This window comes from Haemaphysalis longicornis, unplaced genomic scaffold (assembly GCF_048455015.1).
Source record: "Haemaphysalis longicornis isolate Haplotype H1 unplaced genomic scaffold, Haemaphysalis longicornis Haplotype H1 scaffold_435, whole genome shotgun sequence".
Lineage (NCBI taxonomy): Eukaryota > Metazoa > Arthropoda > Arachnida > Ixodida > Ixodidae > Haemaphysalis > Haemaphysalis longicornis.
In genome coordinates, this window is record NW_027526374.1 from 22,860 (window position 1) to 37,636 (window position 14,777).

The 14,777-nt window shown below is 46.8% G+C and overlaps 1 protein-coding gene across 3 annotated transcripts in view; it reads right to left on the reverse strand.

The window, feature by feature from the left end:
- Positions 1 to 224: 224 nt before the first annotated feature.
- The window catches only part of LOC144137677 (uncharacterized), a 28,229-nt gene continuing 13,676 nt past the window's right edge, over positions 225 to 14,777 (reverse strand). For 2 of the 3 annotated variants that reach the window (XM_077669616.1, XM_077669615.1), the window contains exons 8-11: positions 12,047 to 12,201; positions 9,997 to 10,293; positions 5,719 to 5,801; positions 225 to 4,329 (exon numbers count right to left, since the gene is read on the reverse strand). In XM_077669616.1, the coding sequence (XP_077525742.1) occupies positions 4,139 to 4,329; positions 5,719 to 5,801; positions 9,997 to 10,293; positions 12,047 to 12,201 (726 nt within the window). In that variant the 3' untranslated portion in view covers positions 225 to 4,138. The remainder of the gene's footprint in view (positions 4,330 to 5,718; positions 5,802 to 9,996; positions 10,294 to 12,046; positions 12,202 to 14,777) is intronic. The other variant, XM_077669617.1, reaches the window with a different exon arrangement.

Sequence of the window (14,777 nt, forward strand, 5' to 3'; positions counted from 1 at the left end):
ACGACGTTTTATGCACAGACAAAAAAGAAGATACGCTAGGCGGCGGCACCTGCAATTTGATCACGGCCACAGGCGGTTTCGGTTTCGATTTCAACTAAATAGCAGAAGTTAATTAACGGTCTCGAATCGCTATACGTTACTTTTAAACCAATTTACTGCGTAAACGACGTAAATAGCAATAAAAACGAAATTCTCGTACCGGTAAAAAAAAAAGAATCAGCCCGTTTTGGATGCAGAAATATCTTTATTTCGTACCGTGGTGTCATCCAAGAGGGACGCACGCCAACCAGACCAATGATGCAGTTGCCTCTACTCTTGCGAAGCATGTTGTGTGGGTAGTAGTCACGTCAAAACACCACCAATGTCCCGGGAAGTGCAGCATTTCACGCGCGCGCACACACACACACACAGATGCACACATAAGGGCACACATTGCATAAGCGCTACACAGCGTTTTGAACATATTCTGCCTAAGCAAAGAAAACTACGATTTGCATGTTTTACAGTGCAGTTTATCGAGGCTCCGCCAGTGCCAAAACAACAAAGCACATCACCACGTATTATTCACCCGCCACTGAGGGACACTACACGTGTATCTCAAGTGTAGGTGGCGCTACAATGTTTAAAGTCGACTGGGGCAAAAAGGGGGGTGGGGGGGGGGGGGGGGGAGGGAGTGTGAAAAAATTACTGAGGGCTGCTCTTCACAATTTTTCTGGAAGAGCGTCCCTCAGCCGAAAAAGAAACAAAAATTGTGACTGTGAATGCGGCAGTAGGGAAATGGCCATGACTTAGCGATGCAAATATGCCTGCGCGATAGGAGATACATGATAAGGATGAAATGTACAGCAACAGTAAAAGCAAAGTGTAATAAAGTGACGCAATTTTCACAAATGTATACATTATATGCGTGCCTCGAGAGAACAACTGCGCCTGCAGGTGATAGATTTTTGCGCCAAAAATATTTCCTGGTGCAAACACTCCCAGTGCGAGATTCTTCCTGCGAGTCACCGGAATGTGTTTTAAAAGGCTAAGAGTACAAACTCCTCTATACTCTGTAGCAGCGTACACAAAGATGCAGTAACGTGACCCTCCTTTTTGGGGAGAAATTGGCTGCGACCGGCGCCAATCGTGGTTACAATTACCAGCAACTTGCCCTCACAGTCGCACACGAGACGTCACCGACACTGACGATAATTTTGACCCACAAACTTACTATCATTTGTATTTGCGTTCCTTTCAAGGCTTGCGAGAGCAGCAGTGAACCCATTGAGTCAAACAGACCCTACGCAAGAACACACAAGCAACTTTGAAGATAACCTCGTGAAGATAACCTGAAGATAAACCTGGCAAACAGTCAGTAGGTCTTCAGGAGCCTAAGTATGCTAGAAAATGTTTTCCGCACAAGATTTACACTTATGAGGTGCTTTTCTTTGTGTGCGTGAAGGAGGACTTTTTAAATTTCTTACCGAAAGAGACACTTGCTGTTTTCGTATCCCTTCGATTCGTTGTTGCGACACTTCCGATTGCAATGAAACATCTTCCAAGCTGATTTTCAGCACAAGCAATGCCGTTTTTAAACAATCAAAGTGGATACTGAACGACGATACTGGAGCCCACATGACTTCGACCTGCTTTTCTCAAAGGTGCATAGACGTCCGTATTGCGCGTCTGTGGTGACAGTTTCCACTATACCGCCGTGTGGAAGTTAATGAAACACCTCAACACCTTGACACCAGCCTTCGTCAACGTTTCGACTGCAGTGACTTGCTCTCTAACAAAACAATGTTACGAAGAAAGAAGTAGCCATTCTTTAGCACTACACCAGTGTCAGTCGTGTTCTTTCGACCAGCCAAAAACAAGCAATTTTCTCCCTAAAAAAAGAAAACGTCTAGTAGGTACCACGCCTCTCGACTCCAACTTTGGTGCAAATTTGTGCAAGTGAAGTGCATCCGTGCGAAACTTGCAGCATTCGGTTTTCAAGGAATAGCACTACTGTCAATGTTACATTCAGCCCAAGCTTCTGGCCCGTGCGAAAGCAAGCTAGGCCGCTTTCTTTTGTTGTTTTTGTTGCGAGAAATCTCCAATTACTACTAATAAGAGAGAGAGAGAGAGAGAGAGAGAGAGAGAGAGAGAGAGAGAGAGAGAGAGAGAGAGAGAGAGAGAGAGAGAGAGAGAGAGAGAGAGAAAAGAAAAACGCAAAATAGTAGGGTGCCAAATCTCGCTCATAAAAACTGAACAAGGCTTAGCGAGCCATTGAATATCCACTATCAGTGCCACTTAGTCAGAAGAATGCTTCCACACAAGTCCACATCCCAAAATGAAAAAAAAAGAAAGCTAACAGTTCGAAAAAACAATAAATAAAGCGTGTTAGCTCTGCTTTTTCCAGAAGCTGACCACCATGTCGTGCCATTTATTATTTACATTCATACCACCAGTGGTAAAAGAACAAAGCTACAACAGGAAATAAAAGCACAGCAAAATGGTACAAACGGCAAAATTCATTTAGTGACGATGTTACGAAAAGAGAAAATTATAATAAATGCCACCGTATAGATTTCAACGCACAGGTTTAACATATGAAAGCGCAAGGAGATGGTAAAAAGGCACTTAAAAAGATCTTTGCTTCAGTGAGCGCACGCAAGCATACTTACTAAATAAAAGTAAAAGTTACGTTCCAATACCCAGTGCTACACTGAGCTTATTTGCAAGTAAAAACGATCGGCGAACATGACAAAAAAAAAAGTGAAACTTAAAAGCAGCCGATTCTTGTTAATTCTATAAAAATTATACGTCCAGTGACAATACAAAGCTACGCATCTATACACCCAGCAACAAGACAAAGCTACGTAATTCAATATCAGGTAGCTCAATTTCTCGCTTTGACCTAATCCTAGCCAAGCCAGTGCCACTGATATCAGGAATAGATTAGACACAGTTGAACAAGGCAGTGTAGTAATGCACCAGTTAATCTGTCAACGGCATAGCTTGTGCGTTCTGCCAAGCACAACCACCTTCTAGACACAGAAAACTGCTTAAAGGTGTGAATAAATTGCACCATTCACAGATACTAGCTATTAGACGGTACAAAAGAAAAAGAGGGGAGGGGCAAAGTTTGGACATGAAAAGCTAGAACAAACTTAACGTCTCACCTTTTCTTATTTGCTCCCTCCCCAAGATTTTGCATCGCTCACTATTTTGCACCGAGAATGTACAACAGAGAGATCTTAAAGCTGGGAAGATAGAGGTGTGGGAACGTTCAGCTAAGCGAGACAAAACGGATTTCATCTGCCCGAGTTGCCTGATAGCAAGTTAAAGCCGTCTTCCCATCACGTTCTTAATTCAACCTCCCCATCTTAATGCAAATTAGCACTTACCCACCAACGAAGGGACTCAGTTCCCAGCGCCTAAATTCTCTCGTCGTACCGTACCACAAACATCTAAACGCACCTGCAAATAGTCAGGGAATGCAATTTCACAAAAGTCGCCCTCTGCTGGCAGCGACTTCAAACGAACACCACGGGGCGCTCGTTTCTATGAATGCCAGTAAAGAAACAAGCAGTGCTCTTACAAAAAAACACCGACAAAACCGAGAAACTGCAAAAGAAACACAACTCCAAACTTTGCACAAAACTAAACGGGAATACACAATCACCCACAATGCAGCGATGCTACGCGAACACTTGTAATTGATGGGAATGAGGAGGCAAGGTGGGGGGGGGGGAGTCGATGTTGAAAAAACTTGCATCTATCTACGCGCACTACTGTCTTCTTTGCAGGCAGGCGGGGTCCCGGGAGGGGGGGAGGGGTCAGTCAATCACAAGCTGCACTTCTTCCCACTTCTCGCACGAGGGGGGTGTTGATGAGTTCGAATACGCAGGCCGTGAAGCTGGTATACAGGTATTCTGCACAGAGACGTATCAAGCGCGTGGACCACTGGGGGGAGGGATGTGCTAACACAGTCATGGGGAGGGGGATCTTGCACGAAAGGAATGCGAAGAGTAGGAGCAAATAAAAAAAGGGAACGGTTGGAGGGAGTATCCGCGACGACAACGACGAGGCTTCTTCTACGCACAGGCTTGCACGCGCACTCACACACACACGCACATCTTCGCTCCCGCTCCACGGGCGGCGGAGGCACTCAGTCGTCTGAATCCCCCACGACGCACGACGCCGCGGCGCCGCGTTTCCGCTTGGTGGGTGTCTCTTTCTTGCGTTTCTTGCTGCTCTTGTCATCGTTGCTGTCGTCATCGTCCTTCCACTCGTATTCGTCGCCTGAGGGACCCCCGCCTTCCTCGTCTGACGACCCTTTGGCCTTGCCCTGCGGCTTTGCTGAAGGACAGAAGAAATTGAAAGAAGGAGACCAATTTTCCTTCAAAGGAATCGGTGCGCAAGCGGCGTGCTCCGTCAATGAGCCCCAGAGATGAGCAGTGGCCGTTTAGTGTAGCTCGGAGTGCACTCAGGGCACCCTGAGTGTGCTTGAGTGCCTTAGCCCACTGTGGCATTCAACCACATGTTCTCAATGCCAAAAATTCCTCAAGGCCCCTTAGCCTGATTACGTGCATTGAAGGTGAAGGCCTGGTGATACAGCCAAACCCCGCTACAATGATCTCCGCTTCAACGAAATTTCCACTGCAACGAAATATTTCCAATTCCCCGTCAGTTAGGAATAGAAGTAAATGCAACAAAATTCCTCGCCCCAACGAACCATTTGTCTGGCTTGCTTTCGCTTCAGTGAAATTTTCACTCACTGAGGCTGGGTTTGAACATTTTTTTACAATAGAATAAGCATAACACCAGCTATCTGTGACTTTTTATTCATTCAGGACGCTTATTTCCCCCGAAAACATGCGAAGAGCGCCCGCACCGCCACCCAAAGCAAAAACAAAGTGGACGCCATTGTTTGCTGGTGATGACAATGTGGCTGGCCGTCTTTACACGAGGTGCAGGCCCGGTTCGCCGAGCTGGAGCTTGAAATCGCGCGAATGTGCTCTGCTGCTGGCAATGTTACCATGCATTATGAGCAGCTGCCCTTATAGTTTTCCTTCTACAATTCTTCAAAGTCAAAAGCAAAAATAATGTTTCGTGTTAAGTCTTGAACCTCCGTCATCCTATCTTAGTCGCGAGCGCGCGGTAGTGTTAAATGCAAGCGTGCATGGCTTGCCTTGCCTGCCAAGGTCAGTTGCTGCCATTCCCAGTCGGAGGATAAAATAACCGCCCTGCTCCTGCCACAAGCGAAAGGGTAGCTTCCGATGGCCTAGCAGCTATCTGCAAGTAATAAGCTCGGTGGACACACCTTGTTGCACAGCAGTACGTTTAGCCAAGCCTGCATTTCTTGACCCCTCCCCCGCCTCTGTAATGCAGGTAAAAAACAGATAACCATTGGTATGTTTGTTATCCGAATAAGCACAACGTTATTGCGCATCACTCCTTTTTCTAAACATTGTATTATGGTGCCAATGATGCGGAAATATACGGGGCCATTTTTCTTGCCCTTCCGTGGTCTGTTGGGGCAGATTTCGGTTTTCAACGAAATTTTTCGTGTCCCGTCAATTTCGTTGTAGCGAGATTCGACTGTAGCTGAATAAGCACCGAATGAAAGGTACCTTGTGAATTGCACCGTTTACGCCACAGAAGTAATTCCTCACACTCGCACTACGAAAGCCCGAACTGCCATTGAAACTCCACAACAACAACACGTGTAAAACATAAGCCCTTTACCTTTCTTGGCCGCCTGTTTTGGAGACTCCTTCTTTTTACTGGGCGCTGGGTGCCTGAAGTTTTTCAAGTGCTGGGCATTTTTCCTGCAAAGCCGAAAAAAATGTGAAATGCACAACTGACCGCATTGTCGAGCTTTGCTTTTGAGCCCACCAGAGAGCCAAGCCTGGACATCATACCTGCCAGGTTTGCCGGGATGGCATTAGGGAGATTTGAACGTGGGGGGGGGGGCGCAGGGGGGCAGGTTGTAGCAACAACAGAATTGGTACCTTTACACACATTTTTTGTATTTACTTACAACATAGCAGGAAATGAACTGTTTCTTCGTCTAAACTACCAACAAGCTACACCACATAAATGATCGACGTGGCTGCCGCTGCCCTTTTCAGAAAGTCCTGGAGGTCCCCCCTACAGTCTCTGACTGTGGGACCTCCTCCTGAAATCTTGTATAGCACAAATTGTTATTGTAACATAAAATGAAATAAATTCAAATTCAAATAAAAAAAATTCAAATAGTACTGCAAGCGCAATACAAAACAGCAGGAACTGAACTGTTTTGTTGTTTCATCTACAGTAACAAGCTACACCACTGGAGACTTGCTAAATCATCAGACGGCCGTCCAGAACGGCCGTGCTCGTGCGTAAATGAAAGCGGCGGCGGCGCTGCGTTTCTATACACAGTAAACTAACAAAGGGACGAACAGGTTCACCGTCTGCGCATGGCCGACTATGCTTTTATGCACTTCACTGATAACGACGCCAATTGGTGTCGGGTTGGATTGTCAGGTATACCTCCGGCGCATTGTGGCCAGACTGGGAAAAAGATTTGGCGAAAGACGGGTGCATTTTCGGAAGATTTTTGTTTCAGTTGTACAATAGAACAAAACCATGAAAATTTGGGAGTCTCCCGGAAAATTCGGAAAACCTGGCAGGTATGCTGGACATCCACTAGGGGTGGAAGGTTCAGGATTCATTGGAAACAGTAGCCAAGGTTCACAAGCACACTGCAAATTTGAGTGACACTTTTAAATAAACAAGCTGTCGCCTACCGTTTCGCAAACTGGACCCAATGTGTTCACATTTGAGAGAATTTTTTCTCAGCCTTTCTGAACACCCCTTCTACAAATGAGAGAGTTGGACAGTTTTGCTTCTGCACTTTTTAAAAATAGTCCAAAAGAAGTCCCACTACCTCGCAGCACACAATGAAGCTAGGGACTGCAAGTGCTTTTACGAATACAAGTGAATAAAAAAAAACTAAATAACACAATGCCTGCAATACTGGAGTGCCACATAATGCTCTAAATAGGGGAGTTCCAATACAGTAAAACCTCCATATAGCAACCTTCAATAGAGTGTACACCATTTATAACAAGCCCAATTAATTCCAAATTACAGGCCAATTTCATTGATATCTAGAAGCTGCAAGCTATTGGAGCACATTATCCACAAGCACATTGTTTAGTACCTCAGTGAAAACAGTGTGCTAACACAGCATCAGCACGGGTTCCGGTGCAGGATATTCTACTGTCACACAGCTACTTGAGTTCACACACGATGTTGCTTCAGAACTTAACAGAGGTCAAATTGATGCGATTTTCATTGACTACTCTAAAGAGTTCAACAAGGACTGTCACAGAAAACTTGTGCCCAAATTACAAACACTCCTTGGAAACCAAACAGCACATTGCTCTTATGATGGTTAGAGGATTATTGGCACTCAAGATCACAGTTTCTTACATTTAACAATGGGCGGTCATCACAAGTGCAAATTTCATCAGGCGTGCCACAAGGTTTGGTTCTTGGGCCATTACTGTTTATTATTTACATTAAGGACTCGTTAAAATTACTTGTGGTATGCGGACGACTGCATTTTGTATTGCAATGTCACAAATTTTCAAGATCAGTGGTGTCTGAATAATGTGTTTTCCAAGTTTTGCAAATGGAGCAGTGACTGGCAAATGGAGATTAATTTTAACAAGACGGTTGCGATGACTTTAACTAACAAAAAGCAGCCTCGTCATTTCACATACGATTACGCAGGACAACAATTAACTAATGTCGACGGGTGTAAATATCTTGGCGTCACTTACACCAGCCCTCAAATGGCACAAACACATCGACCTCATCTGTGTGAAGGCACTCCGAAAGCTTGCCTACTTAAAACACACTCTCAAAAATTCTATATACCTTGTAAAATAACTGCTTACAAAACCCTCACCCGTCCTGTAATTGAGTACGCTTCAGTAGTATGGTCACCTTACTTTAAATCTGATGTTACCAAGATTGAATCTGTTCAAAAGAAGGCATTTAGGTTTATATTCCGTTGCTACAACCACAACCTTTCCCCTACATTTCATGCTGAGCAATTCACTTCGGCCCTTATCTAACCTGCACGGGTGTGACAGGATTGCTTTGATGCACAATATGGCTCCACTTGCTTAGCCGCACCAGTTTCTTTCGTAGACTGCTTGCGGCGCACAACAAGACGCACTGATTCCTTGAAAAATGTCCCTTCAGAGCTCACTTGGATTCTTTTAAGTTTTTTTTTCCTCAAACAATTGAACAATGGAACAAACTAGAGCCCGACCTCTGACGTTTGCCGGTTAAACTGTTTCTGAAAGAGTTGCCAGAACATGTTCCATGATATTATGAATTTTATGTGGTTTGTCATGTGTATATGTGTTATGTAACATTTTTGGTAGGTGTGTACATTTTACACTCTTTATAACTTGCATCTGTCGTTTATATGTATATCATGTAACTCTTTCACTCCTGCTATGTCTCTCGTTGAGACAGCAGTATTTGTGAATAAACAAATAACTGCTTATAGTGCGGCACCGGACATAATGTGGGTTTTTGGGACCACCAATTTGCCTTCCATAGAACTCAATTGCATAGGCATACCACTTATAATGCGGTTGCTCGAACCACAATACTGTTCACACTGCGTTTTTTTGGCGGGTCCGCTGATGGACCGATGCAGCTAGGGCACCGTTTTAGGGTTGCAAAAAAGAAAAAAGAAAGATAAAATCTGCCATCCCACACAGCACGCGTTCCCTGCTCTCCTCTAATTTACAGGCTCAGACACAGAAAATAAAAAAGCAAGTGACGATTAGTATACTCCCTAATGCGACCTTTGCACGCACTGCGAACTGCAGGTGCCTATCTGCTGTGTCTCAGGAAGTGATCATGTGGTTAGCAAACACGTGACAGCACGTTGTTGCAAACCGTGTTTGAACCTCCCGTGCAAATACCGCGTGGTTCAAATGAGCCACGCACGCCGTAGTAGCGTCCGGCAAAAGTATGAGGTAGGCAAAAGTGTGAGGTGTGCCTCCCTCTCACACACAGTGAGAGAGATGATGCCATAGCAGCGCGCGCCGCCCTCCCCCTCACACTTTCACCACACTTTCCTTCACCGTTTTCTTTCCGTCTTCGCTTGCTCCGTTGTGACGCCGTTGCCATCCCAATCACCGCCTTGAAACCACAGTAGTGGCGACAAAAGTGCTGCACACTAAAAAACTGAGCACCCTTTGCCCTCACGTGGTAACCACAACTGCCCTTGGTCTTGGCACACCTCTGCAGACAGTGAGCCCCCGTCCGCACGGTAAGTTGTTTCTATTCGTCTCTACTGACATTTTCACATGAGCCAAAAATGGGAGGGGGAAAAAAAAAAGAAAAGAAAAAAAAAAGCCGGCTTGTGTTTTTATTACGTTTTCTTGCTGCCATAAAGTGGGCGTCTGCCCTGTCCACGGCATCCATTCTTCTAGACGCTGAGAAACACATCTCGAAACGTAAACACAAAGTACAAGTTAAAAGCTGCTCTCGCGGTTTGTAAGCCTGTGCAGCAGCGTCTGATGCGGAAAAAAAAGACAAAATAAAGACCGTACCTGCATTTTTAAGCGGTGTTCATTTGAGTGGTGATAAACAAAGAATGATTGAACGGTAGCTTGCAGAATGGTTGGATTTGCGCATGTTTTGTTTATAGTGCGGTGCTGCTTATAGTGCGGATCCCTGCAGCTCTCGTGAGATACGTTATGAGCGGTCTACACTGTATCTGGAATCAGACAGCCAACAGGTCTGAAATTACGTTTTCCTGAAAGAACAGTCCTGCCTTAGTTTCCGCAGTTGAAAATCAATTCGGATAATGCATTTTCCGTAAATCACACGCAGTTTCCAACTTCCTGTGCCATTAAAAAAGGAAGCATCAAGGAAGTTTGGCAGCATTCAAGCGACAAAGCCTCAGCTGTGCTAGCAGGGACAAACAAAAAAACGAGGCCGAACCTGAAGCACTCTTTCCCGTATCGGCACATGGGCTTGTCCTCTTCGTCGGCGCTCCCGTCTTCTTCGTCCTCCTCGCTCTCCTCCCTCGGCTGTGGCTTGGCTTGTCTTTTGGCCGCCGGCTGGGGCCGCTTGGCGGGCGACTTCTTCTTGCTCTCGCTGGCGCTCTCGGCATCACTGCCATCCGTGCGGTCCTTGGTCTTTTCCTCCTCTTCCTCCTCCTCCTCTTCCTCGTCTGAAGGGGCTTCGTAGTCCGAGTCCTTGGGGTGGCTGAACTGCTTCAGGTGCTGCGGGTTTTTTCTGCAACAGGACAGGAGGGGGCAAAGAAGAAAATCCGGGTTAACCAGCTCAGCTGTTAAAAGGGGACACGCGGGTCGAAAAAACAGGACTTTTTCAAAATATGTCGATTTTTAGTTTTCCCTTGCATTATCGTCTTTGACTATCCTCCTTTCATGGCTAAAAAAATGAAAATGAAATATGAAGGAGAACTTAGTGAAAATGTGTCTGAATGACTCGTGGTGACCCAAGAAATCGCGCAATCAAGCCGAATTTCAGCCATGTTTGAGGATTTATTCCGCACGGCAGCGTGGCACACTGCCATTTCGGTCACTTGAGAGAGGTAGATCAAGCCTTCTTCTCTCGATCGAGCTGCTCACCAGCTTCGTATCTCCACGTTAAAAAAAAAGTCAACTTCTTGCTTGTTCTGCGAGCTCCCACTGGGTATTTAAATCACGTGACGTGAAATTGGGACCGCCATTGGCTCACGTCGTGTGCATCATTATGTTTGCAATGCTTCGCACTTCGCTTGAGACTAGATCTACCTTTTCTATTTTCTTATCGTGAGTTGTTTTTACCATGAACGGTGAGGAAAAGCGTGACTTTCGTCGCCGGAAGTACCGGACTTCAAGCCGGTGCAAAGGAAAGCGCAAGCGGCGCAGTATTGTGACAACCACGACCAACGCCGGCACGATCGGCACAGCGAGGCCTAACGGCGACGGGCCTTCAAGCGCTGCAAGCGCGGCTCAACCAGGCGGGGCTGATTTTATCAGCGACGCTATCGGCTTTGTGAGCGCATCAAAGAAGTTTGGAGCCTTCCAAGGTGAGGAGACAGCCAGCAACACACTAGCTTTGAGCAAGTTCTCCAGGAACTCGGAATCTTTCCTTCAGAAGAACTGGTCAGACTAAGCAGTGCAAGTGACCAGCGGAAGATCAGGCAGATGTCTGCCAAGCTGACTGCTGAGGCTCGGTCCCATCGCCGCAGCCTGGTGAAAGGGGTCCGTACCGAGGACTCCACCCGCAAGAACCGTGAGGGTGCAACTTATGCAGCAGGAGCGTTCTAGTTTTACCTCAATGTGGACATTTCAGACTACATCCCCACCAAGTTTCATGTTGTTTGAGCAATTATTTCTGAATCTGCCAAAGAAATAAACTTTCAATTGGTTTTTCTCAGTTTGCCGTTTTTGTCCGTTTTCTGAGTTTGTGCACACTATTGTTCCCCCCTAGAGTTGTCGTATCACAAAATTGTGCACAGATGTTCATTATGACATGTAGAGTGCTGAAACCTTGCTAAATATGCAATTTATGTCCGTAAATATTTCTGAGCGTCATAAAACAAAAATATACAGAACAAGAAAAGGCACACTACCAGTCATTTCTTTTTTTCGTGGTGAGGAAAATGAATATAAGGCTTTTTCAGGTATATTTCGGCACTCTGCAGTTCACAAGGAACCACCTAGGCTATTTTAAAAGTTTCAGGAAAAATTTTTACTATAAGAAAATGTGTGCACAAAAAAGCCATTTTTCTGCTAGTCATGCTGCGTAACATTGCATCCGGAGCAGCTATTTGACCAGAGGAGCTCAATCTTTACAAGCTGTGAAAATTTCAGCCTCCTAACTTCATTATAAAAAAAAAAAAAAAAGTTGTTTCGAGGAGCATGTCCCATTTTAAAAATCACTACTCATACAGTCCCAGTGAACATATCTGGCATCATCCTGTGTCCGAACCTCTGTGAACGTTCCGTTAGTGTCAAGGAAGGGTGTTTTCATGGCTGACCTGAAGCACTTCTTGCCGTACTTGCAGGAGGGCCGCTTGGCTGGCTGGCGCCTCTGTCCCCGCCTCCGCGCGGGCGCCCGGTCGCTCTCCTCTTCCGAGCTGCCGCTCTCCGAGGTCGACCGCTTTCTCCTGTTGCGTGTCCTCGTGGCGGGCTGCTGCAGGGAAAAGAAAAAAATTAAAGCCGTTCCACTCAACGGGAAAGCTGTCGGAAGTGCAGAGCAGTGATCCGCCATAATGGGTTGTCATCATCATCATCATCATCTTATCTACGCTCACTGCAGGGCAAAGGCCTCTCCCATTATTCTCCAATTATCCCGGTCCTGCGCTAATTCCGAGCAATTTATCCCCGCAAACTTCTTGATCTTATCCGCCCACCTAACTTTCTGCCGCCCCCTGCAACGCTTGCCTTCTCTAGGGATCCACTCTGTTGCCCTTAATGACCAACACTTATCTTGCCTTCGCATTACATGCCCTGCCCACGTCCATTTATTCTTCTTAAGTTCTATTAATATGTCCTTAACCCACGTTTGTTCCCTTACCACTTGGCTGTACAGCATCGTTATCCGCTCACTGCTACCACCCAATGCCATTCAAATTTCCCGCCTTCGCAGTGCTCGCGCGTCCCTCGTCTGAAATTGTGCCAGCAGGAGTTCTGTTCTTTTTGTGCTTGCTTTTCCCTCCACACGTGCCGGCGTTGCACTGCCATCTTTTCTCGCTTACTATCATAAGAACCAACCCAACAAGCGTTCCTAACTAAACGAACGCGGGCGCTGCCGGTGAGTTACGTATATCTTGCCTCAAATGTACGCAGTTTTCTTTGTGCCAAACAACGGGGAGATGTGTGACAAGCGCCAGCAGTTCACGAGTTTTGAACGCTTATGACTCTATAAACCGCTCGGCTTTTGAAGCCTTTGTGGGATGCTGCGACGACAGCTGCTATGAGAGAACGCCATGCGGCTCTCCTTGGGTCCAGCGAGCGAGGTACGACACCAAGGCGAGCCCCTAAAGTGCTCTGCACTTAATATTTATAGTGCTTCCACTACTGCGAACGTGGAAGACCATTAAAGCTGTACTGGGGGATTTAGAGTTATGCATGGTGACTTACTACAGTTAAACCTCGATGTAACGAACTTCAATGCAACGAAACCCTCGATGTAACGAACTCCCCCAGTACAGCTTTAATGGTCTTCCACGTTCGCAGTAGTGGAAGCCCATTTTCTGGAATTTCAATGTAACGAAGTTTCATGGAGAACTAGCCACGAAATTTAAGTTGTAGAGGTACATTTTGGGGCACGCAAGCACCAAAATGGGGTCTCAATAAAATGCGAACGGCATCACGGGCCATCCAAGCCGCGGATGTAGCGAGCCACGGAGTCTGTGAGTGAGCCCCTTGCCTACAAACTGCGTGGCATGCATACACGGCTGGCGCACTGTTTCTGTCGGAACTTAATCGTCCATGCGGGCCAGCGTGAACCGCATGGAACGTTTTCTCCCCGCAAAAACGCAAAATGCGCACCGCAAGCCACAGGCGTGCTGACGCAGCCGCGGAGACCACTTGCGTGATGTGGATAGCTCCAGCGACCGCTTCTAACCGCTCGCTGAAACGCAACTCGAGGGACAAACGAGTGGGGCACGCGAGAAAAAAACGCGGATAACGTGGGCGAAATATTTCAACGTCACACGCACCGCTTACGAAAGCGCCCATCAAATATCCACCGTGGTGGTAAGCCTAATCGCCTCTGGCGGGGCCGCTGCCGCCGCATGCCGCCGCTTTGGCCTTCGTTCGATTTCGCTTATGCTTGGTGGGTTTCATCGTTCCAGCAAGCATTTGTGAATCTTTATGAGCCTTGCGCACGTTTTTTTTCCCGCCCGCGTCCGTGATTGCACGCCGGTGGCGGCTTCTGCCTGCCTCAGCTAGGAAGTCACTTGTGCTGCATGCGGCAGTGGGAGGAGCCTGACCAGTTTCGCCAATGGGGAGACGGGCACCCTATGGTGGGAGCTTCGAAACGCTCGGGGATGCCGGCTGGCCAGACAATTAGGCTTACCGCCGCAGAGGATATCTGATAAGCGCTTTCGTAAGCGGCGCGCACGATGTTTTACAGTGAAAATTTTGCCCACGTTATCCACTTTTTTTTTGCATGCCGCTCTCGTTTGCCCCTCGAGTTGCGTTTCAGCGAGCGTTCAGAAGCGGTCGGCGGAGCTACCCGCATCGTGCAGGTGGTCTCTGCGGCTGCGTCAGCGCGCCGGGGGCTTGCGGGGCGCGTTTTCGCGGGAGAAAACGCTCCATGCGGTTCACGCTGATGCCCGCGTAGATGATTAAGCTGGACAATGAAATCGTGGTTGCTGACTAGCAATGAAATTGTAGTTGCTGACTAGCAAGTTCGAAAGCAACGAGTAACGGTTTGAAACTAAGTTGTGGTGGTTGGTGACAACTGTGCTGACGTTTTGGAACTTGCGTGGGTTTCAATATACATCACTGTCTGTATAACTTAGTCAATGGCCACCATTCGATTGTTTTTTGTATAAAGCCTGACCAGATGAAATTACATAACAAAGTTGACCACATCAGCAGAAGCTGCAAGCAGCACAGCCTTCTCTGCCCTCATTATTACGGTGTACTCCTACTCAGACAACCTCGGCTTAGCCGAACCTATGGGGGACGCATACAAGCACTTCTGCTTACTTAAAACTAACTCCCGATCAAACGAACAGAATACCTGTGTTTTCAATT